The sequence below is a fragment of the Osmerus mordax genome, chromosome 7, assembly GCF_038355195.1.
Source record: "Osmerus mordax isolate fOsmMor3 chromosome 7, fOsmMor3.pri, whole genome shotgun sequence".
In the NCBI taxonomy this organism is placed as follows: Eukaryota; Metazoa; Chordata; class Actinopteri; order Osmeriformes; family Osmeridae; genus Osmerus; species Osmerus mordax.
Window position 1 is genome coordinate 5,411,800 of NC_090056.1, and position 17,679 is coordinate 5,429,478.

The 17,679-nt window shown below is 41.2% G+C and overlaps 1 protein-coding gene across 1 annotated transcript; it reads left to right on the top strand.

Moving 5' to 3' along the window:
- Positions 1-3,613: 3,613 nt before the first annotated feature.
- Positions 3,614-13,093, top strand: LOC136945347 (prestin-like). Its single transcript, XM_067239116.1, has 18 exons — positions 3,614-3,938; positions 5,526-5,665; positions 5,926-6,036; positions 6,136-6,311; positions 6,498-6,662; positions 7,040-7,192; positions 7,900-7,982; positions 8,501-8,648; positions 9,340-9,453; positions 10,283-10,360; positions 10,471-10,566; positions 10,707-10,813; positions 10,907-10,976; positions 11,099-11,191; positions 11,272-11,637; positions 12,021-12,075; positions 12,353-12,507; positions 12,624-13,093. Exons 1-18 carry the CDS (start codon positions 3,805-3,807, stop codon positions 12,648-12,650), a joined length of 2,271 nt encoding a protein of 756 aa, XP_067095217.1. The 5' UTR covers positions 3,614-3,804; the 3' UTR covers positions 12,651-13,093.
- Positions 13,094-17,679: the final 4,586 nt, after the last annotated feature.

Consider the following 17,679-nt stretch of genomic DNA (forward strand, 5'->3'; position numbering starts at 1 on the left):
CTCCTCCTACAAAATGTATCCAATATTCACCAAACTTGGCACAGGTTATCTTCAGACCACATCACCTTGACATGTCAAAATATGACTGAATTACAGCTGTTTAAACTTGGGCCAAATCTGACACTCGCAACAAGAAAAAATGCTTATATTTTTACACATCAACTGAACACAGTCATTTCCAGCACTGAGAATAGCTCACTACGATGAGTTGGTATTCTGGCAAGGGCAACGTAAGAGTTTCGAATCCAGCCAAAGCCAACGCGCCTGTCATGTCACTGATTATCTGTTTAGCGACACTGTGAGCCACTGCAAAGGAAGCCAGGCAGGGCCGGAGTGGGGCCACTTTTCAGCCCGGGAGTTTCAGACCCAAGACCCTCAGACTCCCCAGGAGATTTCGTCCCCCCCAATGTTGACTCCATGGCTACGGCCTTTGGGCAGAGATGCACCTGGGATGAATGATGCCTGACGATGTAACAGGATATGTGAACTTTAGGTCCCTAAAATGGCTACTGTGCTGGATACCATGGCTTGGATTTTAAGGATTAGATCTCGGGACTTGATGCTGAGCCGTTGCAGGAATTTCCATATTGGAGGAGCATCAAAACTATCCCCTAAAGATCGTCTTTCCCCTGACATAAACCAGATTTACAGGAGGCTTTAAAAAAAACATTTTAAAATATTGGGTGGCAGCTCAATTAGCCAGTATAGTTATCATTCAGCGATATAGGGAATATAGGGGGTCAGATGGCTGAGCGGTTAGGGAGTCGGGCTATTAATCAAAAGGTTGCCGGTTCGATTGTCAGCAGTGCTAAATTACGTTGTGTCCTTGGGCAAGGCACTTCACCCTACTTGCCTAGGGGAGAATGTCCCTGTACTTACTGTAAGTCGCTCTGGATAAGAGCATCTGCTAAATGTAATGTAATATTACTGGTAGCGACAGTAAGTTATAGACAAACTGCGTAAGTTCGACGTTACAGAAGAACTGCCAAGTAATCATGAGTTATGATGCTGGAGGTAGATAAATATACACAGGTAGAACAAGGAATTAGGGAGAAGTACTTGCCAAGGGTAAGTAGATGGGATTATTGATCTTGCTTTGTTTACACAGCCTTCATTTGCCCTTTTATTATCTTTACTGTTGCATAGCTTACTCATGTTAAAAAGTATGTAGACCAAACAAGTGTGTGTGTATTGTGAACACTGTCTCCTTTTAACGCCAATTCTAAGTATGGGAGATAGTATCGGGGGCCTTTGGCGTTGCATTAATACAAGTATCAAAACTAGTTCATGTTAGGACAGAGTAAAGTGTAATTTATTGATACCCCAGGGCTAAATAAAACAGGTAATTCCTGAAAGAATTGTTTCCTAACCTTGAATGCTAGTTACTCAGAGACTGGGAGAGATGTTTGGAGGGTCTAAACTAAGGCCAATTAACTCTTTATATGCTTCTAAACAGGGTAACCAGTCTTAGCAAATTCCATATTTGGGGGCCAGTTTCAAGTGGGGAGATTCTTTCCCCTGATAATGTACTGTCAAAAAGATACCAGACCGGCATGCCTAAATAGTAACATCCTTATTGTCAAAAAAAAATTATATTACATTTATATTGAGTAAGCTCCTTCATTTCGAACATCCAGTGCTTTTAAATTATCTTCCACATCTTTGTTTACAACAAATAGTAGTGCTTTGTGTAGACTTCATAAACCATGGTTTATTTTATTCAATTGAAAGGATATACACTCTGTGCTGACATCCCTACCATCCCTGTTGACAGAAAATGAAACATTTCAAAGTATTCTAATTCTACAGCAAACACCTCAAAGCAACATCTAAACCAACAACATCCAGACCATTAAAACATTTCTAAATATTTAATTCTAAAGCTAACATCTCAAAGCAACATCTAAATCAACAACCCACACACCACTGAAAGTACTTAATTCTAAAGCGGAACAAAATGTTCTGTATACCAAATATTTTACCTCAGTAAACAATACATCTCTCAAATATATATAGGTAGGTATTTAGATTGTGATCAATGGATGTGAAATTGAGAGGTTAAACAAATTGTTTGGAGAAGGTGCATCAACAGTTGGTGTCTTAGTGTGTTTGAAAATGCATACAACTTTGGATCAGTTTTGCTGAGGTAGTTTATGTATGTCTAAACTCGTCCTGAACAGTCTGTCCAATTCAGCACAGCTCCATATTATATTCTTCCATATTGCATAACAATTACTTTCTGCAATTGCTGGAGGACGTATAAGTTATTTTCAAGGTACCATACAGGTACAAGAAAGATAAGTATTACTTTACTGTTTTCTGTCCACAGTTTGTCCTTCGTTTGTTCTTGTTTCTCCTTGTGTCTTCATTTTGACCTAACTTTTTTTCAATGATTTCAGTATAATTATTGATATATACTGTATGTAATTATTAAATTCATTTGAATCTTTTCAGTTTATTTTTGTTGAAAGACAGTAAGAATGTAATTGTCGTACATATACATGTAAGACAGTAAACCAACTTGATAAGTTGGTACAAGAAACGGATCCGAAGTGGAAAAGGTCAGCTGCTTCAGGTTCCTCGGGGTGAACATCAGCAATGACCTCACCTGGTCTGCTCACATGGACAAGGTGGTCCAAGCAGCCCGGAAACGGCTCGTCTTCCTGAGGAGACTGAAGAAGTTTGGCATGGACTCAGTCATCCTCACTAACTTCTACAGATGCACTATAGAGGGCACACTGACTGGTGGCATCACAGTGTGGTATGGGAGCTGCACAGACAGGGACCACAAGGCCTGAAGTAGTATAGTCCGGTCTGCTGAGTTCATCATTGGAAGGAAGCTCCCAGCCCTACAAGACACCCTACTGTCACACACAATGCCTCAGGAAAGCTGGCAGGATCCTAAGAGACTGTTACCACCCATTCTTCAGTCTTTTTACCCTGTTGCCTTCTGGCAGGCGATACCGAAGCATTCGGTCTCGCACACGCAGACTGGACAACAATTTCTTTCCAAGGGCCATCAGGCTTCTGAATGGACACTGATACGGACATTGATACACTACTCACTAGCCACTTTACACACTGTCACTTTCAGCTACTGGTTGCACAATCAGCAATATTGCACTAATTGTGCCCCACTTGTCTCTAGGTTAGTATAGGTTTATAAGGTTAGTATAGGTTATTATGTGTATTAGAGGTTTAGTATACTGTACTGTATATTGTATATTATTTTGTATATTTAGGAGGTTTATTATATTTTAGCTTACATAGATGTAATCAATGTTAAACTGAATACTTATGTTATGTTATGCAAAGTTGCTTTGCGTTGTCTTGTCCCAAGAATTTCAATGCCCAGTCGGACCGTGTTGTTCTGTTCATCTGACAATAAAAGACAAGAAAGGCAATATCTAAAACTCTTATGGACCAATAAAATTGGTCCATAAGAGTTTTAATTTGCATATGTATGCATCTATGCACTTATGTATAAATGTGTGTGTGCTGAGTCATGCTGGAGTTTTCCCAAGGTCAATCATCAAGAGATCACACAAAAACATATACTCACAATTGTATGGGGAGGCGTGGTGTATAAATGTGTGTGTGTGTCTTCCCTCATAAGAACAGGGGAGAGACCGTCACACCTACAGTCACAGTGTTCAACATCCCATTCACTGTTCTCAGACAACCAACCTGGACAAACACCTGTGAAAGAGAGAAGCTTCTTAACAGACCTGTTCACTTTCATCGCAGCAATCTTTCTTGTAGTTATAGATAGACAAAGTCAAGGAGAACCAGGACAGGTTGACCATGGTGGCGCAGGGGACTAAAGAGTTTTATGTGGAGAGAGACGTTCTGGATGAGCCTTGTCTGGACACGAGAGCCCGGAAGAGGACACACTCTAACAAACCCCCCCTGAGACAACGGTTAAAAGATTCCATGAGGTAAGAGAGGGACGCTGGATAAGAGAGGAAGAGAGGGAGGGACTTTTCTTATACCGGGAAGCAGAGGTGTTCAGTCGCTCCCACGATTTTGAATGATAAAACTACAGACAGGCTACTATAAGAATTGGTTTTGTTAAACGTGTTACAAGTTTTGTTATTGTAATAAATAGCCTAGTACTATCATAGACTGCTTAACATTATTGTGGCCTATGCTTTTTGTTTTTGTTTTAATGTATCAATCTTTAACCTGCTTGTTCTGTTAGACCTATAGCCCGTTATTAGCCTATTACGTGTAGTGTTTTGCGCCATTTGAAGCTGAACCAAGATAGCCAAGACTTGCAGATGGAAAAAAATCTAATCAGGCAAGTCGGTATAACAATTAATGCAGCATATCATATGAGGACCGTTATGTCAGCATAACAACCATAATTCTTCCCGGAGAATAATTTATTTCTAGCACTGTGTGGCTTATTTAGTTTGCTTCAACTAGTCGAGACCCACATCAAAAGACGATGTCTAGACTATGTATCAACAATGAAATGACATCGAGTAGCCTTTTAACATCTTAAATGATTTTAATGTCTGTAGACATTTCATTTTCAGTCTATCTCCAACTAGGGCACTTTTGGAAGTGGAAACTGTCGTAGAAATGAACTGGGCAATATTGGTCGTTATAACGTACTGTTGCCAATCTAGGCAATTCTTTAAATAATAACATTTTAGGGAGGCATAGACTGCAGTCCCACTATGTGCATACAGGCATGCTATCAGCATAACCCACTGCACCTTTGCATACTGCTTGACCTGGAGCCTATGGATGATTGGCTGGTTGAACATACTAGGTACCCTATGTAGGCCTAGTTCCATTGTCTACCAAAATTAAATGATTTTCAAGGCTGAGCTAACAGTTGGGATACATTTCAATTGATGTTGAAGTGTACTTATTAATTCATATAAAAATGTATATTATTATGCAATTCAGATACATTGATAGGGATGGGATAAGAAAGGAAGGAAGCTGAGAGGAAGTGACATTATGAATGAGAGAGAGAGAGAAATGTCCAGGTTCGTCTAGGTTGACTGTTCAAGTCAGGCATATGATCCTCTGGATCAGAGCCAGCGCAGCACTCTTGTGACAGAAACATCGTCCACCACTTCACATAGAGTTCATGGGAATATTACTTGGGGAGCTACCAAACAGAAACCAGAGCGTGTAACATTTCCTGACTGGAAAAGTTACTGTATCAAAAACGGAAGAGAAAATTAAAAAAATTAAAAAATATAAAAAATTCTACACACTATCACATAACTAAAATGACTTCATTAATAAAAAAATAACTTTAAAAGTGTCTCAAAATATAAAGGTAGTTGTTTACATTACTTGATAACTTAATTTTGTCCTGTAATCTAGCATAGACATACTTGATTCGATCTTCTGATAACCTGACAATGATGTTAGGACAGGATTAGTGTACTTGAATTAAATTAAGTGTGCAGGGACTATAGAAACATATTGATTAACTCTCCTCTCTCATTTTCTTCCTCACCCTCTTGCTCCATCCACCACCCCTTACCACCTGGTGTCAGATGTTCAGTGCCCAGGTTGAAGCGCACTGTGCTGGGCTGTATACCTGTCCTGTCCTGGCTCCCCCAGTACCGCTTCAGGGAGAATATCATGGGAGACATCGTCGCGGGCATCAGTGTGGGCATCATGCACATGCCTCAGGGTCCGTCTGTACACACACACACAGACACACACACACACACACACACACACAGTGACACAAACGGACACATACACACACCAGACACATAGCTTCATTAAAAATGAAATTAGGGTCTTTAGGTACTCTACTAACCCAATGATCAAACATCTACAATTGTATTTTAAGGTGGGGTGTACTAAGAGACAGTCTAATGAATTAGTTAAGGCTTCTTATGTCCAGTTATAAATCCCATATATTATTAACATGCCTTTCTCCCCAAGGTATGGCCTATGCACTTCTGGCATCAGTTCCTCCTGTGTTTGGCCTCTACACCTCCTTCTACCCGGTTCTGGTCTACTTTTTCTTTGGCACGTCCAGACACATATCCATAGGTAAGAAAAAGAGTTGGAATAAGGGAGAGAAAGAGTGAGAGTGAGCGGCACGGGACTGTTGAAAAACATAGTATTAGAATGTGTGTGTTTGTCCCCAAGGTACATTTGCTGTGATCAGTGTTATGGTTGGCAGTGTGACAGAAAGGATGGCACCAGACAGCAACTTCATGAATTACAATGGGACCAATGGAACTGCGGTGTTAGATACAGCGATGCAGGATGCCTACAAGGTACAGGTGGCATCCTCTCTCAGTCTGCTGGTGGGAATCTTCCAGGTGTGTTTCCTTCAAAGCTCCTTTTATATCTATTTGCTGCCCCAGACAAAATATCGAACGCTATATTTAAATGAGCTATTTCTCTTTGTCTTCCTCCCAATACCCCGTCCCTCCCCTTTCTCCTGTCCAACCACATGCACCAACACACACACACACCCACCCACACACACACACACACACACACAGATCCTTCTGGGCTTGGTGAGGTTTGGCTTCTTAGCAACATATCTCTCTGAGCCTCTGGTTCGTGGCTACACAACCGCTGCAGCCATCCAAGTGGTTCTTTCACAGCTCAAATTCATATTTGGAGTTGAAACAATTAAGTTTAATGGACCGCTCTCTCAAATTTATGTGAGTATGCATACACATTCATGCACATTTGATGGACAAACACAGAACTTGAATGTGATTATTACCGGGACAATTAAAAGTTGTAGTTTGTATGTTACTGTCCCTCCCTTTGGTAGAAGATTATCTTCACATTATCTTTGACTTGAAAACTCTAAACGCTGAAAGGTTTGGATCAGAGAAACCAGTTTAGGGACAGTTAGTTTTCTGTACTATTGTTTACTGCTGGTAATATTTAAGCCAATATTATCATGGTTCAGCCTTAAACAAGTTGTGTCAAAATATTTGGCTTTAGATAGTGTGTGCTTGTCTTGTGTGTGGTGCTGACCAAAATCTCTCTCCTGAAGTGTCTTCTTCCATTTCCTTCCCTTCTTCCCCAGACCTTGGTGAATATCTGTTCGCTGCTTCCTAAGACCAACATCGGGACCCTTGTGATCAGTCTATTAGTTCTGCCCATCCTCATTGTGGTCAAAGAACTCAACTCCTGCTACAGGAAAAAGTTGCCAATGCCCATCCCCATAGAACTCATGATGGTAAGTCCATAACGTTTCCCTTTGTCTATAACTTCTCTTCCCTCCCTCCCTGCAATGATCTGTTATTGAGTGACCACTAAAGGGCCACGGTCTGTCTGTTATCCAGTGCAAAGGAACGTCATGGGGATTCTGTTAACCTCTGTGATGCTTGATTGCTCATTAATCTACAGGTTTGGGGGGAAATGATGACCTGTAGGAAGTGATTGGCCCTAATTTACACTTGAATTCCTGTTATCTTGCTCTACACGTGTTAAGCATCCTGTGTTCTAAATGGAGATTCATGAAACAGACCCAAAAGGACACACACTTGGTTTTGTTAAACGTGTTGCAAGTTTAGTATTGTAATAAGTAGCCTAGTGCTATCATAGACTGCTGATCAACATGATTGTGGCCTATGCTTTTTTGTTTTTGTTTTACTGAATATGTATCAATCTTTAACCTGCTTGTTCTGCTTAGGCCTATTGCCGGTTATTAGCCTATTGCGTTGTAGTGTTTTGTGCGATTTGAAGCTGATTGACCCAAGATAGACAAAACTTGCAGATGGAAAAAAAATCTAATTAGGCCAGTCAGTATAACAATCAACGCAGCATATCAAATGAGGACCGTCATGTCAGCATTACAACCAACCATGTGCTAATACTTGTACGCACAACTGCATGCCAACTTCATGCATGTGAAGACCATCTTGCCTTTTGCCTCTCCAAAAGGTTATTGTGGCAACAATCATATCATACTACACCAAACTGAAGGAGCAATATCATATTAGTGTTGTAGGAGAAATACCCAGCGGGTAAGTTTGTGTGTATGTGTGTGTATGTGGGGTGTACATATGTTCAGTGGATCCAAACTGATTGATACGGTATCAGGTTCTGGCCTTATCATGCTGTACTGTGTGGTACACAGAGGCCTGAGTCAGAATTTTCTCTAAGGATCTAGACAGTAGGAGTGCACAAGGACTCTTTATTCTGGAGAAAGGTAGAAACAGACCGTACCAGCACACAGCTTACTGTTCTAGTGCGTGTTTTTATAGTGTGCGTCTGTATGGGTCATAAGGTCACCAAATATAAGGTCAGAGTACGCTCTCAAAACAAAATATGGAGATAATATGTACAGAGATACACTGTTGCTTGTCTATGTTTGTCAGTCTTGGTATCAATCAGTATCAGTACATTATATTTATAACAGCACAGTGCACCATGGTGCCGTATATTAGGTATAGTATTAGTATTAGTGCAAGCAGTCAGTTTCTTTTTGACTTTCTTTTTCCCTTCTCCCATCCATGTTCTCCTTTCCCTCTTTCCCCACCAGGATGAATGCCCCTGTGGTCCCTGATTTGAGTCTCTTCCCAGACTTAATAGGCGATGCGTTAGCCATAGCTGTCGTTGGCTATGCCATTGTCATTTCCTTGGGCAAAACCTTTGGCCTCAAACATGGCTACAAGGTAGACAGTAACCAGGTGAGCCTTCAACACAAACACAGACACACACACAGGTTCATGCATAATGTTGCAGAGAGATGGTAACTCCATGGGGATTTCCATTATGATCTTTCACTGTAAATGTTTTCTATTGTTTTCCTTGTACAATCATTCAGTAAACAATGCAGATTATCACAGACATTTTTATTTGTAGTCAAATACACATAAAAAGACAATTTGAGTGCTAGTGAAAATAGCACCATCTAATGGGATTTCAGTGAAATGGAAATTCCTGCACTGTTAATGCACCCTCCACATAAACTAGGTGTTTGAAGTAGTTTATATACATCTGGATCAAACTTGCAATACGCATAACTTTACGTCATTTACGTCATTTATACTGCTCATAGTAACCTGGGTACAGGTCCAGCACAACCAGACTCATCCAGCCTTTATGTCAGACTGTGTTTAGCATGTACCATCACACTTAGTCCCACTGTCACTGTCTCATTTATCTCTTTACCCTCATTACCGACTGGAACTAGAACCATGTAGGGTGGGTTATGGTTTGAAGTTTAGGGTTTCATCAAATAAAAAATAAAAATGATTACAAACCAAGTGGTTTTACTAGCCAAAATGGTCCATCTCTTCTGCCATACTTGTCCTGTCATGCTGTTGTACACAAATATATACTGTAGTATGTCTCTCCCCTACCCCCCATTCCTCATAGGAATTGGTGGCTTTGGGTGTCAGTAACTCAGTCGGTGGGTTCTTCCAATGCTACGCTGTGACCTCTTCCATGTCCCGCAGTATGGTCCAGGAGAGCACAGGGGGAAAGACACAGGTAAGACACACACAGACACATACACTCTTACATTACATTTACATGTATTCATTTAGCAGACACTTTTATTCAAAGCGACTTCCCCTCCCATCTATTTATGGGAAACTCCCACTTTTTAAATGCATATGCATGACACGGAAAAGCGCAATTTGCCATTTTCAGTTCCCGCAACCAGCGGAGTCTGCGCTTTTACCTCAGTGCGGCATGTTTGTACATACCTCGCCATGCTTTTACGCGCAAATTGCAAAACACATGAAGTGGGTGCAAAAGCGTTAGTACATGAGGCCCTCAGTGTCTCTGATGGAGGTGGGGAGTTGATTCCACCATTGGGGGGCCAGACAGGACAAGAGCTTGGGTTGGGAGCGGGCGCTCTTGAGAGGTGGGACTACCAGACGGTCAGAAGAAGACCGTAGGTGCCGGGTGGGGGTGTAAGGCTGGAGGAGAGACTGGATGTAGTCTGGTGCAGTCCCGTTCACTGCTCGGAAGGTCAGTACCAGGGTCTTGAATCTGATACGGGCCGTGATGGGTAGCCAGTGGCATGCTGGGAGACCGCATGCTGGGAGACCGGCGAGAAGCGAGTTGCAGTAGTCCAACTTGGAGAGGACAAGTGCTTGGACTAGCAACTAGGTGGAATGCTCAGACAGGTATCTCCTGATCTTCCGGATGTTGTAGAGGGAGAATCTACACGACCGGGAGACTGCAGCAATGTGGGCTGTGAGGGAGAGCTCATCTTCCATGAGGATGAACAACACCCACTCTTACAAACACCCATTAACACATAGACACACACACACAGGTTATTGTTCACGTGTTGCTTGTGTTTCGTCAGATGGCTAGCGTGTTCTCATCAGTCCTTATACTGGTGATTATTTTGAAAGTGGGCTCACTGTTTGAAGAACTGCCCAAGGTAACTCCTCCCCCTGCCTGTGCACACGCACATTTGTACCTTCTGTTAGTGTTGATTGACAAACACACACTAACACACTATTGACTGTCTGTGTGTCCTCCGTCCAATAGGCTGTCCTGACCGTCATTCTGTTCGTAAACCTAAAGGGCATGTTCATGCAGTTCAGAGACATTCCAGTTCTGTGGAAACAGAACAAGGTTGATCTGGTAAGACGCAGTCATTACAGGCTACTTACACCTGTAGAAGGTCTACATTGAAGGACTAGATAGAAATATTATACACCAGGACATCGTTAAGCCACTGATTAATAAACACCTAATAGACTCTCTGTGTGCTTCTCCCGTAGATGGTGTGGGTGGTAACTCTGGTGTGCACCATTCTATTAAACCTGGGTTTGGGGCTGATCGCCTCCATCATCTTTGCCCTGCTCACTGTCATCTTCAGGAGCCAACTGTGAGTCTAGACCAGCCACCCTCCATGTGTCACCACAGTGCTGTTGTGTCTGCTCAAGTCCTCAGTGTTTGCTCCTTCTTTCTGTTCTCCCAGGCCGAGGTACTCTGTCCTGGGCCACGTCCCTGGGACAGAGCTGTACCTGGACATGGACACCTATGAGGAAGTGAGAGAGAGACACGGACCCCTATGTTGTCACTGTCAAGTTTATACCATTACACCGGGAAAAGGAATCAGTGTGTCAATATTTAGAATGACCCATAGCCAATCTCCCGTTTATCCCTGCAGACTAAAAAGATAGCAGGCATCACCATCTTCCAATCATCCACCGCCCTCTACTATGCTAATGAAGAATTCTACAAGACAGCCCTGGAAGAGAAGGTGTGTGCAAAATGACTCCTTTCATTATCGTACTCTCTCCGGTGTCCTCTGACAGCAGACTGTGATGTCTTGTATTACAGAGCGGGATTGACGTCAAGGAGATGCTGACCATGAAGAGGCAGCAGGAAGCAGTGATGGAGCGTGAGAAAAAGAACGAGGAAAAGAAGTTCAGTGGCAAAGACCAGCCTGACAACATGCAAACAGACCAGGGGAACGGAATACCCCTGTCCATTATCGGGGTACCCACCAACGGGCATTTCAACTGGGCTTTCAGGAGAGACAGCATTATCTCTGAAACTGGGACCACCGTGGACATGAACCAGACGATCATCCCTGCAGTAGAGCGAGATGGAGAGGATTGGCGGAGACTGGACACACACACCATCATACTGGACTTCTCCACATCCAGCTTTGCAGACACTGTAACAGTGAAAACACTGAAAAACGTATGTGGGGTGGTTGTGTGTGTGGTTGGTTGAGAAACATTAACTACGAGTCACATTCTGAGGGAGGTGAATATGTAATCTGAATGGATTGACAAAGAGCATGTGACAAATAGAAAAAGAGATATAAAAGGGGAAGAGCAAGTAAGAGAGAGGGTAGCCCCAAAACATATTTGAAACTATTTTGGTTTGGTTTTTGTCCTTAGGTAACATTATGTTGTCACATTCATAAATGTTGTTGTGCTCAAGGCATACAAAGAGCCTTCATGCTTGGAATAGTCTGGCAAATTTAGAATCCTAAATTTGAGAAGAGAGGAAAAAGTGGCCGAGAGGCAAACGATAAAATCTTTTTTTCCATCTCCATCTCCTTTTTCTTCTTCCAATAGCTAATCAGAGATTTTGGAGAGCTTGGCGTTGACATGAATATAGCAGGTTGCCAAGGTGAGACATCATCCCATTATACCAGAAAATCTCTGACTCATTCTGAAAGGTAGAGCCTGTAAACTGGATCAAGGTCATGTCTCTCCTGACCTAGATAGCACCATTTTGTACAGAGACCAGCGCTGGTCCAGACCTTTTTAAGCTACACACACGTATTTAACACTTCAGGCTTTAAAACATGTTACCTATATATATATTATCTACTACATTTCCACCTCTAATATGACCTTTCATCGATGTGTGTGTATGAGCTAACCTCGTTTCCTAATGTTGTCAGTTTGCGTAGTGGAGCAGTTGGAAACCGCAGGCTTGTTTTCTGAGTCCATTCCCAAGAGTCTCCTCTTCCCCACCATTCACGACGCCGTGTTACACAGCCTCAGACTGAGGGGGGGAACAGCCTTGTACAACTATGAGAACCACGAGTATCCACCAGTAAGTATACACACACAAGCAGTAATTGTTTATTATTATACATGTACATGTGGATCAATAAAGAATTTTCAAATTAGTGACACTCACGAGTTTCTAAATGGTCCCCATTTGTCTAGGATATGTTTAATGGGACCAAGATGTGACCAATAGGGGTCAGCTTTCCTCCACCTTCCTCATGTTGCTCGTTTCCTGCTTCGCATTGGTTGTCCTCTCAGCCCCATCTCTTGTGAGGAGCATGCACCACTATGACACAGTGGTCAGTTGCCATAGAGATAAACAGAGCCATTGCTTTAGAAACTGTCTTTTTATGATGAGGTAATAATGAGGTATCACACAACAAGTCTGCAGTCCTCCTCATGTGTATGTGTGAAATAGAGAGAGAGGGAGGGATGGGAAGCACAAGAGAGAATGTAGCACGAGATGACTAGAAATCTGTATTTATAGCAAGAGAGAATGTAGCACTAGATGACTAGAAATCTGTATTTATAACAAGGGAGGAAGTGTAGAGAGGAAGTGAGAGGTTGATTGTGAGGACGAAACTGGAACTGTTTATGGAAGGCATTTGCAAAATATGTTTTTCATTGTCATTTAGGCCAAGTGATACCTTTGTGAGTTACAATCTTTTGGCAGAAGCATTTTACCTTTAACATAATGGATAAATGACTTTTATATCGACTCGCCATGAAGATGGTTTGCTCTTCTCTTGATAAGTCTGAATATTTGTCACTATAAAATAAGGTCTTAATATTTGTCACTATAAAACAAGAACTAAAGACGTACATACTGTACAGTACAATATCAAGATACATGTATCTGTTGCTGTTATTTACATTTATTCATTTCTCTTTTTTACAAACACAAAAAAGATGATCGACTTTTGTGTAAATAAAGATACTTGATTTGTACTTATTTTTGTCTTTTATTGCTTGACTCTAATTCACTCACTAATTAGTACTAGTTGGTACTTGGTCAAGAATCAGACCTTACAGTATTTTACTGTCCTCTGGTACAGTAGCCTGGGTGCCAGCCGAACTTAGCCCCGCCCACAACATTTGAGGTTGGGAAGTTCGGTCTGGCATCGCTCCGTTGGGGCGCAACTATGCCCAAACAAGAGCTGTTCGTACCAATCAAATTGTCAGGGCGGAGTTTATACGATGATGGACAGATGATCAACAGTAAAGTAATCAACCACGTCACCAAAGAGCGCTTGGTTTGAATTCATTTTCAACAAACATGGCTGCCGCTGGAGAGCTGAGATGTGTAGATTCTACAACGGCATGTATTTTAAGTATTAGATCTCGGGACTTGATGCTGAGCCGTTGCAGGAATTTCCATATTAGGAGGAGCATCAAAACTATCCCCTAAAGATCGTCTTTCCCCTGACCTAAACCAAATTTACAGGGGCCTTTCAAAAAAAACATTTTAAAATACTGGGTGGCAGCTCAATTAGCCAGTATATATAACTTTATTTTGCAGACTCAAGGTCCAGATATAAAAGTACACGTAACATATTACAAGAGGGGTACACACAAACATAAATACATACAGACATACTGACTACCACATATTACATAAAGGGAATGTACAAAACATACATACATACAAACATATAGCTCATACATATGTACAATAATTAAAACAAGTATAGATGCGTGTTCCAGTGTTTTCAGAGTTGGGAGGTATATCTGGTATCACTAAGTGCAGGGTTGGTTAAGGCGGTTACAATGGTATTCTTTGACTCTGTTAATCGGCACATAAATCTGTACATAAAATTCCTCAGCACAGCATGGAAGGTGGGAACATTATTCATCACAAACAAATGGCTGGCACTGGTCCATCTTGGACACTTCAACAGGATTCTAAGTGCATCATTGTATGGCACTTTTATCTTATGTAACTTTGGTTTACTGTAGCTGCACCATAGGTGAGCTGTATACAGTGGAGTACAGTATGCTCTAAAAATAGATATTTTAACTTCGTCATTTCACATATGAAATTTGCGTGCCAGCATATTTGCTTGTCCATATAATTTACAGCATTGGCGCTGTATGTCATCATCGTCACAAAAATCATCCCTGATGATGTGGCCCAGGTATTTTGCTTTAGCAACTACATTCAGCTCTTGTCCTGACAAGTAAAAAGAGGGAAGGCATAGCTTCCTGTCCTCTTTAGTTCTGGCAATCATTACAACACTCTTTTTTATATTGAATTTGATGTCATACTGTAGTCCATAGTTTGAGCAGACTCTAAGCAGTTGCTGTTGGCCCGCACTATATGGAGACATAATAACTAAGTAATCTGCATACATCAGATGATTAATACACCTATCCCCCACCATACAGCCAGTCTTACACACTTATAATGTCCTAGAAAGATCATCCATATACAAATTAAAAAGTTAGTTATCATTCAGCAATATATTACTGGTAGTGACAGTAACATAAGTTATAGACAAACTGCTTATGTAAGAAGGTAGAGAAGAACTGCCAAGTAATCATGAGTTATGATGCTGGAGGTCATTCAATATACACAAGTAGAACAAGGAATTAGGGAGAAGTACCTGCCGAGGGTAAATGGATGGGATTATTGATCTTGCTTTGTTTACACAGCCTTCATTCGCCCTTTTATTCTTTCTGCTGTTGCATAGCTTACTCATGTTAAAAAGTATGTAGACCAAGCATTTGTGTGTGTATTGTGAACACTGTCTCCTTGTAAAGCCAATTCTAAGTATTGGGTATGGTATCAGGGGCCTTTCAGGGCTCCAGACTTTTTTTAACGAGAAGCAGAGTATAGCCCCTGACTGAAAATCTGCAAGCAGACCATTTAGGGGCACACCTTATATCGACCTGCAATGCAATTATTACTGTAACTAGAGAGGGTACAATTTCTGGGTAAATTGTGGGGTGTGCTTGCCCCGGTTGCAGATGGGTTCGTTTTTTTACAGAAGTTTTTTTTACGTACTATACATGCAAGTCTTAGCTAAATGACTTAAATGTATGATGTGCTTTTCGATCAGTCCTCCTACACCACGACACGATACTTGCTGAGTATAACAGCGCAACAGCGCAAACACAGGCAGTGATACAGTAGCTAGTGCTAAATAAGTATTTAGCTGCTCGGCTCCATGACGCCGGGTAAGAAGGGCTCGTGAGACTGCTCACCAAAAGAACGAACGGGAACCCACTTGTCTGGCAGTTTAAGACATGTTTGTAGGAACCTAGCGAAAAATAGCCTAAACTTTCCAATACTTTTAACTAGGTATAGGCTACCTAGCGAAAAATAGCCTAAACTTTCTTAGAATTTTAGCTACGGTACTAATTCTGAGGGCTCGCTGATATCGCTGTCGGTGCGTCGTTGCTAATGTGACAGGTATGTAACAGACTTGGCCACGCTCCGCCACAAGGTCTACGAGCCGATGTTCGCCATTCGCTGGGCTCGAACACGCCACCTCTGACTTGCCAAGCGCGACCACTACCAGCTGTCCTCTTATATACTTGAGAAGTGAGTGTCACGGATTCCCACCCGTTACACTAACGTGTGTTGACGTTGTGCACACCCAATTAATTCCAAATCTGAAGGTTGCACATGCGCGAGTGCTTGTTAAAAGTGCTCACACTTTCTCAAAAACTGATCGCAAAATGCGACCGTTTGGTCGCGGTCTGGAGCCCTTTGGAGTTGCATTACAATTATCAAAGCTAGTCCATGTTAGGACAGAGTAACGTGTAATTTATTGATCCCCCAGGGATAAATAAAACAGGTAATTCCTGAAAGAATTGTTTCCTAACCTTGAATGCTAGTTACTCAGAGACTGGGAGAGATGTCTGGAGGGTCCAAACTAAGGCCAATGAACTCTTTATACGCTTCTAAACAGGGTAACCAGTCTTAGCAAATTCCATATTTGACTCAACCCTAGCACTAACATTTCCTTTATCATTATTCTGAGAAGATATAGTAGTTTCAGTGGTTAGTGGAAAGGGATAGTTACCGGAAAATTCACAGTTTCACAGTTGTCTACAGACTATGACCTTGAACTTATGATGAAGTGAATTTGTATTATATGTATATATAATTATTTATATAAGGGCCAGTTTCAAGTGGGGAGATTCTTTCCCCTCATAATGTACTGCCAAAAAGATACCAGACCTGCATGCCTAAACAGTAACATCCTAATTGTAAAAAAAAAAAAAGATATTACATTCATTGAGTAAGCTCCTTCATTTCCAACATCCAGTGCTTTTAAATGATCTTCCACATCTTTGTTTACAACAAATAGTACTGCTTTGTGTAGACTTCATAAACCATGGTTTATTTTATTCAATTGAAAGGATATACACTCTGTGCTGACATCCCTACCATCCCTGTTGACTGAAAATGAAACATTCCTAAGTATTCTAATTCTACAGCAAACACCTCAAAGCAACATCTAAACCAACAACATCCAGACCATTAAAACATTTCTAAATATTTAATTCTCAAAGCAAACATCTCAAAGCAACATCTAAACCAACAACCCACACACCACTGAAAGTACATAATTCTAAAGCGGAACAAAATGTTCTGTACACCAAATATTTTACCTCAGTAAACAATACATCTCTCAAAGATATATAGGTACGTATTTAGATTGTGATCAATGGATGTGAAATTGAGAGGTTAAACAAATTGTTTGGAAAAGGTGCATCAACAGTTGGTGTCTTAGTGTGTTTGAAAATGCATAAAACTTTGGATCTGTTTTGCTGAGGTAGTTTATGGATGTCTAAACTCGCCCTGAACAGTCTGTCCAATTCAGCACAGCTCTATATTATAATCTTCCATATTGCGTAACAATTACTTTCTGCAATTGCTGGAGGACGTATAAGTTATTTTCAAGATACCATACAGGTACAAGAAAGATAAGTATTACTTTACTGTTCTCTGTCCACAGTTTGTCCTTCATTTGTTCTCGTTTCTCCTTGTGTCTTCAATTTTGACCTCACTTTTTTTCAATTATTTCAGTATCATTATTGATATATGTAATTATTAAATTCATTTGAATCTTTTTAGTTTATTATTGTTGAAAGCCAGTGAGAATGTAATTGTCGTACATATACATGTGAGACAGTAAACCAACTTGATAAGTTGGTACAAGAAACAGATCCGAAGTGGAAAAGGTCAGCTGCTTCAGGTTCCTCG

Excerpts from the sequence above, each read along its gene's own strand:
- LOC136945347 (XM_067239116.1), top strand. The coding sequence starts at position 3,805 with ATGGTGGCGCAGGGGACTAAAGAGTTTTATGTGGAGAGAGACGTTCTG. Across the intron at positions 6,312-6,497 it reads TGCTGGTGGGAATCTTCCAG|ATCCTTCTGGGCTTGGTGAG; the intron begins GTGTGTTTCCTT and ends ACACACACACAG. Across the intron at positions 7,193-7,899 it reads TCCCCATAGAACTCATGATG|GTTATTGTGGCAACAATCAT; the intron begins GTAAGTCCATAA and ends CCTCTCCAAAAG.